At 37.9% G+C, this 13877-nt stretch overlaps 1 protein-coding gene across 6 annotated transcripts in view; it reads right to left on the bottom strand.

Moving 5' to 3' along the window:
- Positions 1–13877, bottom strand: part of SPIDR (scaffold protein involved in DNA repair) — a 431589-nt gene that overhangs the window by 276692 nt on the left and 141020 nt on the right. For all 6 annotated transcript variants that reach the window (XM_055322515.1, XM_055322518.1, XM_055322516.1 and 3 more), the window contains exon 7: positions 3664–3764. In XM_055322515.1, coding sequence (XP_055178490.1) covers positions 3664–3764 — 101 coding nt within the window. The remainder of the gene's footprint in view (positions 1–3663; positions 3765–13877) is intronic.

The raw sequence follows: 13877 nt of genomic DNA, 5'->3' as shown, positions 1-13877 counted from the left end.
ACAACAATGATTCTAAGTGGGAGTTATAAAATAGCCCAGAAAAAGTAAATTAAAAACTGAAATCTACAAAGATGTCAAAAAAAAATTATGCTATGTTAGAAATATTTGTTGAAATATTTGATACTAATATGCAATGTCTTATAAAACTAGACATGCACTTATTATAACACCGGGTAATTGCTGCCTTGATCATTTGTATCAGAAAAATAAAAACCTGTGTTCACTCAAAAACTTGTACACTAATATTCATAGCACCTCTATTTGTAATAGCCCAAATATGGAAATGATCAAAATGTCCCTCAGTTAAACATATTGGTACATCCATATCATGGGCTACCATTCACCAGTAAAAGGAAGTTAACTACTGATACACATACAAACTTAGATAAATCTTGAAGGAATTGTGTTGAGTAAAAAAAGCCAATCCCAAAAGGTTATACACTGTATTATTCCATTTACATAAATTTTTGAGATGACAAAACTATGGAAATGGTGAGATTAGTGGTTGCAAAATGTAAGAAAGGAGGGTGGGAAAGAAGTGTTTGTGGCTATGAAAGGGTAGCCTGAGGCATTGTTGTGGTGGACTGTTCTGTATCCAGACTGCGGTGGTGAGCACCTGAATCTGCACATGATAAAATCACATAAACAAAACAAACTCACAAGTACATGTAAAACTGATAAAATTTAAATAAGGGCAGTGATTGTATCCTGGATTAACTGTATCTTGAAGGAAATAAAGATGGACTGAGTGCTATACTTCATATCTAACCAAAAACCAAGATGTGGTCCCTAAAATTACTACTAATCCTAGATTTCTCAGTAAACCCATTAGAAGGGAAAGCCAAGCCCGATGTATTCATCTGTTCAGTCAAAATTAACCTAATATGAACAATCCACTTGTGTGTAAGATATAAAATGGAATCTGACTTTAGGACTTGTAAGCCGGAAGGCACATCCAAACCCTAAAGTGGAGGAAGAGCAGCTGATTTTGGTTGCCTCTAAACTATCAGATGTGGTATGAAAATGACCTCAGAATAATGCTGTATCTCTTTATTCTCACCATCTACCAGTGCTGACTCTGTCCCGTAGCCATATGTGCTCCTACGCAGCATGGGAGTCACTGTTCGCAGGAGCTCAGTTGAGACACTAACGTAGGAAAGTAAGAGGCTCAGAGACTTTAGGTTAACCATATAGAGAGTGTCATAAATCCATCACTGCATCTCAGTTGTTTCCTAGATTTTCATTCTTGGAATTGGGGGGTAGAAGGAGGACCTCTATTTAATATTTACAAGTTTTCCTTTTATTTACTCAATTACAAATATATAGAAATAAGAAAATATAATTTTCTAAACTGAAAGAAAAAACTTCTGCCAAGCCACAAAGTAAACAAAATAGTGAAATGTTCTTCCCAATACATGTTTATAATAAATATAAAAAGGAATGAGAAGAGGCGCCAGGGTGGCTCAGGCGGCTAAGGGCCTGCCTTCAGCTCGGGTCATGGTCTCAGGGCCCTGGGATGGTGTCCCGCATCGGGCCCCCTGCTCAGCCAGGAGCCTGCTTCTCCCTCTGCCTCTGCCCCTCCCCCTGCTTGTGCTCGCCCACTTGTTCTCCCCTCTCTCTCAAATAAATAAATAACCTTTCAAAAAGAAAAAAAGGAATGAGAAAAATAGCACGATGTATTACAAGACACCAAGGAGAGGATCTAATAGACCTGAAAAATAAGACATTGATGTAAAAGAAACAAAAAATGAAATCCAAATCTAAAAATGTTCAGACTTGTCAAAGAAAAATCTATTGAAAGGACACCTGGCTGACTCAGCACAGCACATGACTCTTGACCTCAGGATTGTGAGTTCAAGTCTCATGTTGGGTGTGGAGCCTAGTTAAAAAAAAAAAGAAAAGAAAGAAAGCAAAATCTATTGGAGATGGGTACATTCATATACCAAATTAATGGATTCATTTTGGGCTCTGTGCTTTTTATTTTGCCTTTGTCTTTTATTCATGGTATAATGTATATCCCCAAATTATAAGGAACATTCCAAATAAGCTTTTTGGTGCTTATGAGCCAAATAAAAGGTCATATTTCCCCTCTTCATTCCAGGCACACAGTCACACTTATTTTACTTGGTATTTTTCTATTCCAACTCTAGAAGATACCTCTACTCTGTACTTTACACTTGGATCAATTCACTGTAATGAGAAGCCAAGGACAACAATGTAGAATGATTCCTGGTATATATCAATATGAATATCAACATGAATAATTAAGAAGGTAATCTGACACCTCCCTATCAAAATCATTAGATTTTAGGGGATCCTACACAAGATTCATGATTTACAAATTCAAATTTATGTCCTCTACTCCTTAAATCAGTGGACCTACACATTGAAAGACTACATTTTCCCAAACAAAAATCACATTTGTATCACTATTTCTATTTTGCTGGTTTCTTAATCACTTGCCTTCTTTAATCTTTTCTCCAGCCTAAACAGATTATCTAATAAAAGCCCTAATAGATCAGTGAATAAGAACATGGACTACATATATAACCTCAATCTGGACTTACTCATCTACACCATATATTCAACCTACAGCTTTTGTCCCTGGAAAATAAGGAAAGCAAATTGAATCTTAGAGCACATTTTGCATACTAAATGATTTAATATGTAGTAAGCCCTCAACATTGTACCTACCATACAGTAAGCCTCCAAATGTGATACAACAATGACAGAGACAATGTTGAAGGAGAAAAGAAGGCAGACAGAAGCTATTTTTCCCCAATTATTTCCTAGGAATTTTTTTAAAAGATTTATTTACTTATTTATTCATTCATTCATTCATAGAGACACAGAGGGGGGAGGGCAGAGATGCAGGTAGAGGGAGAAGCAGGCTCCATGCAGGGAGCCTAATGTGGGACTTGATCCCAGGTCTCCGGGATCACGCCCTGGACTGAATACGACGCTAAACTGCTGAGCCACCTGGGCTTCCCTATTTCCTAGGAATTTATGTTCCAAATTAAAGTTTCTCCAAGTATTCTTTTTCACCTTGAGGATATTTCCAATATTTCAAGACTATTAAGTCAACAAAATTCAGGATAAATACCATACTTGACACATAAAGTCCAATCTGGGGTGTTTTTTTATTCCTCAATGTAATACTAAGAACAAATCAGTAGAGGAGTAAAAAAATTACTTTTATGAGGCAGAATGTGGCCCCACTGAAAGAGCATGACACTGGCAGTCAGGTGGTTGGGGCTCTAGCCAGTTTCTTCTTCTAATCTGAGTAATCAGAACAAGTCACTTCCCTCTGCTAGGCTACATACTCTGTCCATTCCCCAAAGAGGAGCTCAGACTAGAAGATCTCTAAGAACCCTCAAGAATCAGCATTCTAGTTTTTTGTGATGGAAAGGGAAAAAAGGTGTGGCATAAACACTAATGTAGTAGAAAGATGGTACTTCCAATATCTGGCCTTTTAAGTGTGCAGTGGCCAGACTCCAAGGAAAAACTAGGTATCCCTTAGAACAATTTCTAAGATCTACAGGACACCTGGAGAAAAGAAAAAGTCATGAAAATACTAATGATCAAACTTATATATCTTAATGTTAAATACTTTCAACTGGCACATACTTAACCCACAGTCTCAGATGTCAGTGCAGGCCTTACCTGAAAGTGTCTTTTGGTAAAAAACACACTGATGTCTCCACAAAGAAATGGCAGATCTCTCTCGATTCTGCAGTCCATTTAGTCTTTCTGCTAGCCCGCCTCTGTTCAATAATTATAATGTATTAAGTTAGTTAAAAGAAAAACTTCAGAAGAGTTGAAATATTTATATTTTATACTCTCCAACCAGAGACAAATAGATAAAACATACAAATTCTAACTTACTTGGCATCACGCTCTGTTCCTAGAGGCCCAATCCTCCTGGATCAGTAACCTTTTTAAAGATTTCTTAGAAGCTCAGTTTCTTGATTCTTAGAAATGCAAGCTACTCTCTCAGATCAATTTGACTTCCTTTCTATTCTTTGTTTATTTATCCCATAAACATATACTGGTGGTTTCCTGTTCTACCTAGCAAAGTGCTAGGGCCAGGGATGCAAAGAAGGCAATGAGCGATGCCATGGGGGAGCCTCACAAACTGCTTGGCAGACAGGGACAAAACATATAAATTAAAGTGCAGTCAGAATTGTAGTCAGGAATAACACCTGCAGGGCAGCCCGCGTGGCTCAGCGGTTTAGCGCCGCCTTCAGCCCAGGGTGTGATCCCAAGGTCCTGGGATTAAGTCTGACGTCAGGCTCCCTGCATGGAGCTTGCTTCTCCCTCTGCCTGTGTCTCTTCCTCTCTCTCTCTCTCCTCTCTGTGTTTATCATGAATAAATAAAATCTTAAAAAAAAAAAAAAAGAATAACACCTGCAAATGCTGATAGAGAACACTCAAATAGAATTTGTTGATGGGCTTATTAATTGGACCACAGAGACAACTGAGAATTAATCACAAGCATACAACAAAGATACTAACACTATAAAAATAAAACTTCCATGTATGGCAGGAAGATGATTCATAAAAATGGATATACTTCACAAAAACTCTTACCCATCCGTGAATTCTACAATATTATACTATTATATATTATTATACTAATATATCAATTATATTATATTATAACATATACTAATACTATATATAAATATATAATTATGCACTGCTATATAATTACATTGTTATATATTATAAAATACAATGATATAACAAGTATATTTTATATTAAATTATATGTAGTTATATTAATGTATATTATTAAATAATATATAATTACATATCTATTGATATGTATATCAAAAATACATATGAACATATATTATACAGATATTTTTTGTTTTTTAAAATTTAAATCCAGGCAGCCCCAGTGGTTCAGTGGTTTAGTGCCATCTTCGGTCCAGGGCGTGATCCTGGAGACCCAGGATCAGGTCCCACGTTGGGCTCCCTGCATGGAGCCTGTTTCTCCCTCTGCCTGTGTCTCTGCCCCCCTCCCTCTCTCTCTGTGTCTCACATGAATAAATAAAATTAAAAAAAATAAAATAAAATTTAAATCCAATTAATTAACATATAATGCATAATTGGTTTTAGAGGTAGGGGACAGCGATTCATCAGTCTTATATAACACCCAGTGCTCATTACATCATGTGCCCTCTTTAATGTGCATCACCCAGTTAGCCTACCCTTCCCCCCTCCAGCAACCCCTGGTTTGTCTCCAATGATTAAGAGTCTCCTAATGGTTTGCCTGTCTGATTTTGTCTTATTTTTTCCTTTCTTCCTCAATGATCTTGTTTTGTTTCTTAAAGGCCACATATGACTGAGATCATATAATAATTGTCTTTCTCCATACAAGTATTTTTGATTCAGTAAACTACCTAGGGTCAGAGAAGTCAGTAGCTCCTAATACATCTGTGCTCTCAAGAAAACTGAGGATCAGTTAACCAACATTATGATTACATGCTACATAATTTATCAATATATATCTCAATTATGTACTAGCTCATTGATCATTTCACATTATCTCATTTTATACTAAAAAGATACATTTATTAAGAAAGAACAGACATCAATAACTACTTCATAGATGATAAAATCAGAGCTTAGAGAGAGGTTAAGGAAATTCTCCAATATTATATAACTAGCTAGATGAAGAAATAAGCTGTTGAAAACAGAAAAGACCTACCACAGTGCCCAGCAATTAAATCTTCAAGAAATAGTAGTCACTGATCTTACTGATTTCATTATGATTTTTTACTTGTATACTATGCTTTTTCTAATGAAATGACTGAAAGATCTTATTTTTATACATATTATATATATTATCATACTACCTACTTTGTTTTTCTACAGTTATTTTCCTATAGGCACTATTATTTCTGAATATATATATATAAATATATGCACATATTATATATATTATATATAAACATATACATGCACAGTATAAATATACATATTTAAAATTCTCATAATCACAAATATGCCAAAGAGCCTGTACTGTACATATATGTCTATCTCTACTTAATATATGTGTCAGCTCTGCTTCATATCATTCTGTTTACAGAAAGTAACTCATTTATACTCCTCTAAACAACACTAGGTACCACTGTCATCCTCATTTTACACATGATAAACTGAGGCACTGAGAAATTAAACACCTATTCAAGGTGAGACATGTGCTAAGTGGTATACCTCGATGCACAACCAGGCAGTCTGGCTCCAGAGTTCATAAGCTTAGCCTCAATGGTATAGCTACTGCCTCTTACAGAGTACTACTTAAAAAGAAACTCATAACGAACACAAGAAAAAAAAGCAAAACACTGTATTCTTTGTACAATGATCTAGACAGTTATTTGTCAAATGTTGATTTTCAATCCCATGACTGTGAAGAAAAAAAAAAAGACAAAATGCAATCTGAAAGCAATACATGGTTAAGGCCACATCCCCAAGTAAACTGTAGGAATTATGAGACAAAAAGTAAAAAGATAGAGTAAAAATAAATGCAGAACAGTTCTCTGCATGTGGGAATACCTAGAGCCATAAGATAGAATCCACATTTGAGCTTGCTTTTAGTCATCAGGAGTTGTTCTGATGCTTCATAGAATATCTCTGCTCCAATCTGCCCAGAGATTCTCATGCAACAAACTTCAGAATGCAAACAGCAGGGGCACCTGGGGGGCTCAGCGGTTGAGCACCTGCCTTTGGCTCTAGTCATGATCCGGGGCCCTGGGATCAAGTCCCATGTCGGGCTCCCTGCATGGAGCCTACTTCTCTCCCTCTGCCTGTGTCTGTCATGAATAAATAAATAAATAAAATGTTTTTTTTTTTAAAAAAAAGAATGGAAACATCATGACTTCAACAATCATAATTCTAGTAAAAACCTATACATTATTTTTTAAACATTTTATTTACTTATTTAAGAGAGAATGTGTGCAAGCAAGAGAACACCAGCAGGGGGAGCAGCAGAGGGAGAAGCAGACTCCCCACTGAGCTGAGAGGCGGAGGTGGGGCTCGATCTCAGGACTCTTGAGCTGAAGAAAGCTGCTTAACCTACTGAGCCACCCCTGGCATCCCCCTTTGCTCATTATTTTAAAAAGCCATGCAGGCAGTTCAAGAAGGTCCTGTTTGTATACATGCAAATGAACTTTTTAAAAAGTTCCACTGAAGTATAACTGACAGATTTACTAAGATAATTAAGGCAGTAGTGATTTGATATATATACACAACGTGAAAGGACTCCTCCCATCTGGTTAACTAACAAATCCATTACTACACATATTAACTCTTCTCTGTGTGTATGACAACACTTAAACTCTACTCTCTTAGCAAATTTCAATTATATAATAAAATGTTAACATCAATCACTATATTTTATTTTCACACTAACAATTTTTTTTGTTCTTCAATCTGAAAATGCTTATCAAAGCACAAAGGTAGTAAGTAGCTCTTACTGTATTTTACTTTAAATCCTCAGAACTTATTCATCTTATACCTGGTACCCTTTTACCTCCATGTATACACAACTGGTATTGGCAACCACGTTATTACTCTGTTCTATGAGTTTGACTTCTTTTTTTGTTTTTAGATATCACTTGTAAGTAATACCATGCAGTACTTGTCTGTCTTATTTCACTTTGCATAATGCCTTGAAGGTCCATCTATGTTGTCACAAATGGCAGGACTTCCAGCTTTCTCGTGGCCATATAATACTCCTGTGTGTGTTTGTGTACACAACACATCTTATCCATTTATACACTGGCTGAGATTATGGTGTTTCCACATATTAACTATTCTGAGTAATGCCACAATAAGCAGGGAGTGCAAATATCTCTTTGATACCCTGTTTTCATTTCTAATGGATTTATTACTGAACAGAGAAATGATGGGTCATAGGATAGTTCTATATTTAATTTTTTTTTTTTAGGAACCTCCATAACTGTTTTCCATAGTGGCCATACCAATTTACATACCTAGCAACAGTGAACATTAGTTTCTCTTTTCTCCACATCACCACCAGCACTTGTTACCTCTTGTCTTTTTTTTTATAGAGAGAGTGCATGCACACGCGAGAGCAGTAGGAGGGACGGGGAGAAAGAAGCAGACTACCCACTGACTGTGGAGCCCAAGAAAGATTTGATCTCACAACCCTGAGATCATGACCTGAGCTGAAATCAAGAGTCAGCTGCTCAACAGACTGAGCCATCCAGATGCCCCATTTTCTTGTCTTTTTGATGATAACCATTCTAAGAGGTTATGAATGTGGACTTACATTATCCCAATGATTACTGATGTAGAGCACTTTTTCATGTACCTGTTGGCCACTTGTCAATCTTCTTTAGAGAAGTATCTATTCAGTTCTTCTGCCCATTTTTAATTGAATTGTTTGGTTTTCTGTTATTGAGGTGTATGCATTCATTATGTATTTTGGATATCAATATTTTAACGGACATATGATTTGCAAATATTTTCTCCCTTTCAGAAAAATGCCTTTTTCACTGTATCAGTGGTTTCCTTTCTTTGGTGCAGAAGCTTTTCAGTTTGATGTAGTCCCACTACATAGATCATTGCCAAGATCTATGTCATGGAACTTACCCCCATGTCTTTATCTAAGAGTTTTATGGTTTTGGATCCTTAAATTCAAATCTTTGATATGTTTTGAGTCATTTTTTGTGTATTGTATAAGATCGTAGTCTAGTTTCATTCTTTTGCATGTGGCTGTCCAGTTTTCCCAAAACCATTTATTGAAGAGACTGTCCTTTCCCGATTGTATATTCTTGGCTCCTTTGTCACAAAGAAATTGATCATATATATATATATATATATATATATATGGGTTTATCTCCAGATTTTCCATTATGTTCCATTGAAATGTTTGTCTGTTTTTTTATACCAATACCATACTGCTTTGATTGCTATGGCTTTGTAGTACAGATTAAAGCCAGGAAGTGTGCCGCCTTGGTTTCAAAACAAAAACAAAAACAAAAGCCAAAAGATTGTTTTGGCTGTTTGAAGTCTTTAGTGGTTCCATGAAAATTTTAAATTTATTTCTATAAAAAATGCAATTGAAATTTTGATAGGGGTTGCACCAAATCTGTAGATGGCTTTGGGCAGTATTAACATAAATAACAATATTAATTCAGCCAATCAATGAGCACATTTATTTCTGTCTTCCACGATTTCTTTCATCAGTGTCTTATACTTTTCAGTGTACAGTGCTTTTGCCTCCTGGGTGAAATTTCTTCATGACCTGACCCTAAGGGGGACACTCAACCACTGAGCCACCCAGGTGCCCTATTCTGAGTTATTTTATGTTACCAGCATATATATGTTATAAGCATATATAGTGAACAGACATGAATTGACTCATCATTCTACATCCGTCCCACTAGACTCTGTAATCCTTATGCTTGTCCCTCCGCTCCTATGGGCTCTCGTCCCCTGGCTCCCCTCCTCTACTTCCATCCTGGAAACTGACAGAACAATTATCCTACTTTGTTCCCACAGAGTCTTCCTCATTATTCTCTAAATAGGCCTCATCTTTCCTCTCACATCTCTTTGAACCAAAGATCCCTTTCAGCCACTAGCAGCTAATCTCAGTATCTCAATTCTCTACTCAAATCCCAGTCACAGTACAGTCCTTACTCCTTATGTCTTGGGAACTCCTTGAGCCATGGGTCCCTTGCTTCCTCCCCTGCTAGTTCACTAACATTGCCATTGAGTTCTCAGTATGCACTGTACCTGCCCTTTCTTGACATAAATATTTCCTAAACAGACCCAAACCTGTGTTTTTCATTGTGACATTTACTCTTTCTACTGAACTCCTTTTTCCATGAAACTCTCTACTAAGTTTGCTTTTATGGCACTCCTTCCCACAGTTTCAATGTTCACTGAAATTTTGTTTTCGGTCGAGTCAAGGCAAGATGGCGGAAGAGTTGGGGTCCTCAACTCATCTGGTCCCACCAACTTACCAAGATAACTTTCAGAACACACTGAACACCTATGAATTAGACCTGAGATGTAAATAGAGAAGAGCTGGAATGCTATAGAGAGAAAAGTTTTCACTTCTGACAAGGTAGGAAGGCAGAAAAAATAAAATAAATGAAGTGGGGGAGGGGAACCCCAATGAGCCGGGCGAAAGTGGAGCCAGGAAAGCCTCCAGGGCATGAAAGCCCAGCCCTGAACAAGCGGGAACTTTAAAAATCCCGCACCTGAGTCTTCCCTGACTGAAAAGTGCTTAGCACGCAAGTAGGGCAGAATTGCAGGAGGGGCAGTGAAGCTTCAATCAGACACTATAAGAGTAGGGGCCACTGGGAGAAAGTTCCCTGCAAACCACAGTCCCAACTTAGCAAAGGGCTGGAGCACGCAGACTTTGGGGCATTTGGGAGAAGCCAGTAGGTCATGCAGGCTGGTTTCAGAGCTCCCTTTACCCTAAAGCCTGGCAATAGATGGAGGCGGCTGTCTCTTTTGGAAAGGCAATCCCTGGGGGTGCAGGTCCAGCTGTAAAGGGGCCTCAATCCCAAGGCATCGAAGCAAACAAAGCTGGCTATCCTCCGTTCACCCTGGGACATGTGGAAGCAGGAAGGACACAGAAAAGGAAGAACTCTCCTGCCGCTGGACGCCCTGCAAGCTGTGCAGATCAGTAGACTTGCACCTGCCCCCAGGAGCACCTAGGCTGCTGGGGACTGGGACACTGCGGTTCAGTACTCTTGGGGAGCTCTTGGCTGCAGAGTTGGAGATCTGGCTGACGCCACTTTTTTTTCTCTTCTTTTTGCCTTTCACCTGGGATAGGCAGGGCCTCAGGGGAACAAAGGCCTAACGGGGTAAACAGCTCACACTGAGTCCACAACCTGGCAAAGGGCGGGGCATCTCCACCCAGGAACAGACACCTGAGAATCAGCACAGCAGGCCCTCACCCAGAAGGCCAGCTGGAAGAACAGGGAAGAGCAAGTTTACTGAACAAGCAGTACTGGGAAGCTCCTGGACTGAGGGAAAATAGTATAGAACCAGAAGATTGTTGGTTTTTTGTTTTTTTTCATTACTACTCATTTTTATGTCAGGGTTACAAATTTCCAATATTTTTTCTCTTTCCCACCTTAACTACAATATTTTACCATACCATTTTTAAGCTTTATCCTTTTTAATTTCCATATTTCTACATTACATGTCTAAGATATACTTTTTACTTATTCCAAACAACATATTCAATTTAATTTTGGGAGATACATGAGTTATTGGTTTTTGTTTTCTTTTTTCTGTCTTCCTTTGGTTTACAATGGAGGAAGTCAGTAACTTCTAACACATGACCAAAATACACCCAGAACCAAGTGGAACATCATATTGGTTCATTCTCTGAGACTATCTCTCTTCCTTCCCATTCTGCCCCACTCTTTATCTTCTTTAAGTTTTTGTGGTCGAAGTTGGGTCTTTATAAAAGGTTTGCTGGTTTATATAAATTTGGAGGTGAGCATCTTCTAACATACAGAAAATACACTCAGAACCAATAGGATAACCCTCTAGGTCCCCATGGGGAGATTATATTCTCTCTCTCTCCACCACCACGCCCTCATCACTCCCATTTTTTCTTTTTTTTTTTGTTTTTTATTTTCACTATTTTATTTTAAATTTTGTTTATCAATTTAGTAGTCCATTTGTTTTATTATGTTCTTCTTTATCTTTTATTTTCTGGTCTCTGAGCTCCTTGAAATTGTCTAGGGTGTAATTTACTTAGGTCATGGCTGATATTTTTGACTCTGCTCGCTCATACAGCCACTCTACATTGGACAAAACGACTAGAAGGAAGAATTTAACACAAAAGTAAACCAGAGGCAATTCTCTCAGAATTACTGAATGGGGATTTAAACACGAGCTCAGAAATTCAATTCAGAAGCACAATTATAAAGTTACTGGAGGCTCTGAAAAAAGCATAAAGGGCTCCAGAGACTTTGTTACTACAGAACTGAGATCTAATCAGGCTGAAATTAAACATACTTTAACTGAGATGCAGTCTAAACTGGATACTCTAGGGCCACCCAGGTGGCTCAGCGGTTTAGAGCCACCTTCAGCCCAGGGTGTGATCCTGGAGACCTGGTATTGAGTCCCACGTTGGGCTCCCTGCATGGAGCCTGCTTCTTCCTCTGCCTGTGTCTCTGCCTCTCTCTCTCTCTCTCTCTCTCATCTCTGATAAATAAATAAATAAATAAAATATTAAAAAAAATAAAAAATAATAAACTGGATACTCTTAACTGCTAGGGTTGATGAGGTGGAAGAAAGACTGAGTGACACAGAAGACAAGGTGATGGAAAGGAAGCTGAGGAAAAAAACCAAAAAAAAAAAAAAAAAATTAAGAGCCCATGAGGAAAGGCTTAGGGAAATAAACGATAGTTTCAGAACGTAGGATATTCATCTTATTGGGATTCCAGAAGAAGCTGAGAGAGAGAGAGGACCACAAAGTGTATTTGATCAAATCACAGCTGATAACTCCCCTGATTTGGGGAAAGAAAGAGGCATGCAGATGCAGGAGACAGAGAGGACCCCCCCAAAAAATCAATAAAAACCGTTCAACATCATGACATTTCACAGTGAAACTTCCAAATTTCAAAGATAAAGAGAAAATTCTTAAAGCAGTTCGAGACAAGAGATCCCTAACTTATATGGGGAGAAATAATAGATTAACAGCAGACCTCTCCACAGAGACCTAGCAGGCCAGAAAGGGCTGGCAGGATATATTCAGGGTCCTAAATGAGAAGAACATGCAGCCAAGAATACTATACACAGCAAGGTTCTCATTCAGAATAGAAGGAGAGATAAAGAGCTTCCAGGATAAGCAGAAACTGAAAGAATATATGACCACTAAACCAGCCCTGCAGGAAATATTAAGGGGGACCCTGTAAAAGAAAGAGGGAGCACAAGGAAACAATTCACACAGTCAGGAACTGAATAGGTATTATGATGACACTAAATTCATATCTTTCCATAGCTACTCTGAATATGAATGGGCTTAATGATCCCATCAAAAGACACAGGGTTTCAGACTGGATAAAAAAAGCAAGACCCATCTACATGATGTCTACAGGAGACTCATTTTTGACCTAAGAACACCTCCAGCCTGAAAATGAAGGGATGGAGAACCATTTACCCTTCAAATGGTCCTCCAAAGAAAGCTGTGGTAGCAATCTTCCTATAAATTAAAATTTATCCCAAAGACTGTAGTAAGATATGAAGAGGGACACTAGATTATTTTCAAAGGGTCTGTCCAACAAGGGGACCTAACAAACATGGATATTTATGCTCCAAATGTGGGAGCTGCCAAGTGTATCAACCAATTAATAACCCAAGTAAAAAGATACATAGATAATAATACACTAATACTGGGAGACTTCAACATGGCAATTTCTGCAAATGACAGATCTTCTAAGCAGAACATCACCAAAGAAACAAAGGCCTTGAATGATACACTGGACCAAATAGATTTCACAGATACTTTTCATCCAAATACACATTCTTCTCAAGTGCATATGGAACTTTCTCCAAAACAGTCCACATATTGGGTCACAAATCAGGTCTCAACCAACACCAAAAGATTGGGATTGTCCCCTGCATATTTTAAGACCACAGTGCTTTGAAACTGGAACTCAATCATAAGAAGAAATTTGGAAGAAACTCAAACACATGAAGGTTAAAGAGCATCGTACCAAAACATGAATGGATCAACCAGGAAATTAGAGAAGAATTTAAAAGATTCATGGAAACTAATGAAAACGAAAATACAACTGTTCAAAATCTTTGGGATACAGCAAAAGCGGTCCTCAGAGGGAAATACATCGCAATACAAGCCTCCCTCAAAA

Source organism: Nyctereutes procyonoides, unplaced genomic scaffold, assembly GCF_905146905.1.
Source record: "Nyctereutes procyonoides isolate TBG_1078 unplaced genomic scaffold, NYPRO_anot_genome, whole genome shotgun sequence".
In the NCBI taxonomy this organism is placed as follows: domain Eukaryota; kingdom Metazoa; phylum Chordata; class Mammalia; order Carnivora; family Canidae; genus Nyctereutes; species Nyctereutes procyonoides.
This window is presented reverse-complemented; position numbering and strand designations above follow the sequence as displayed.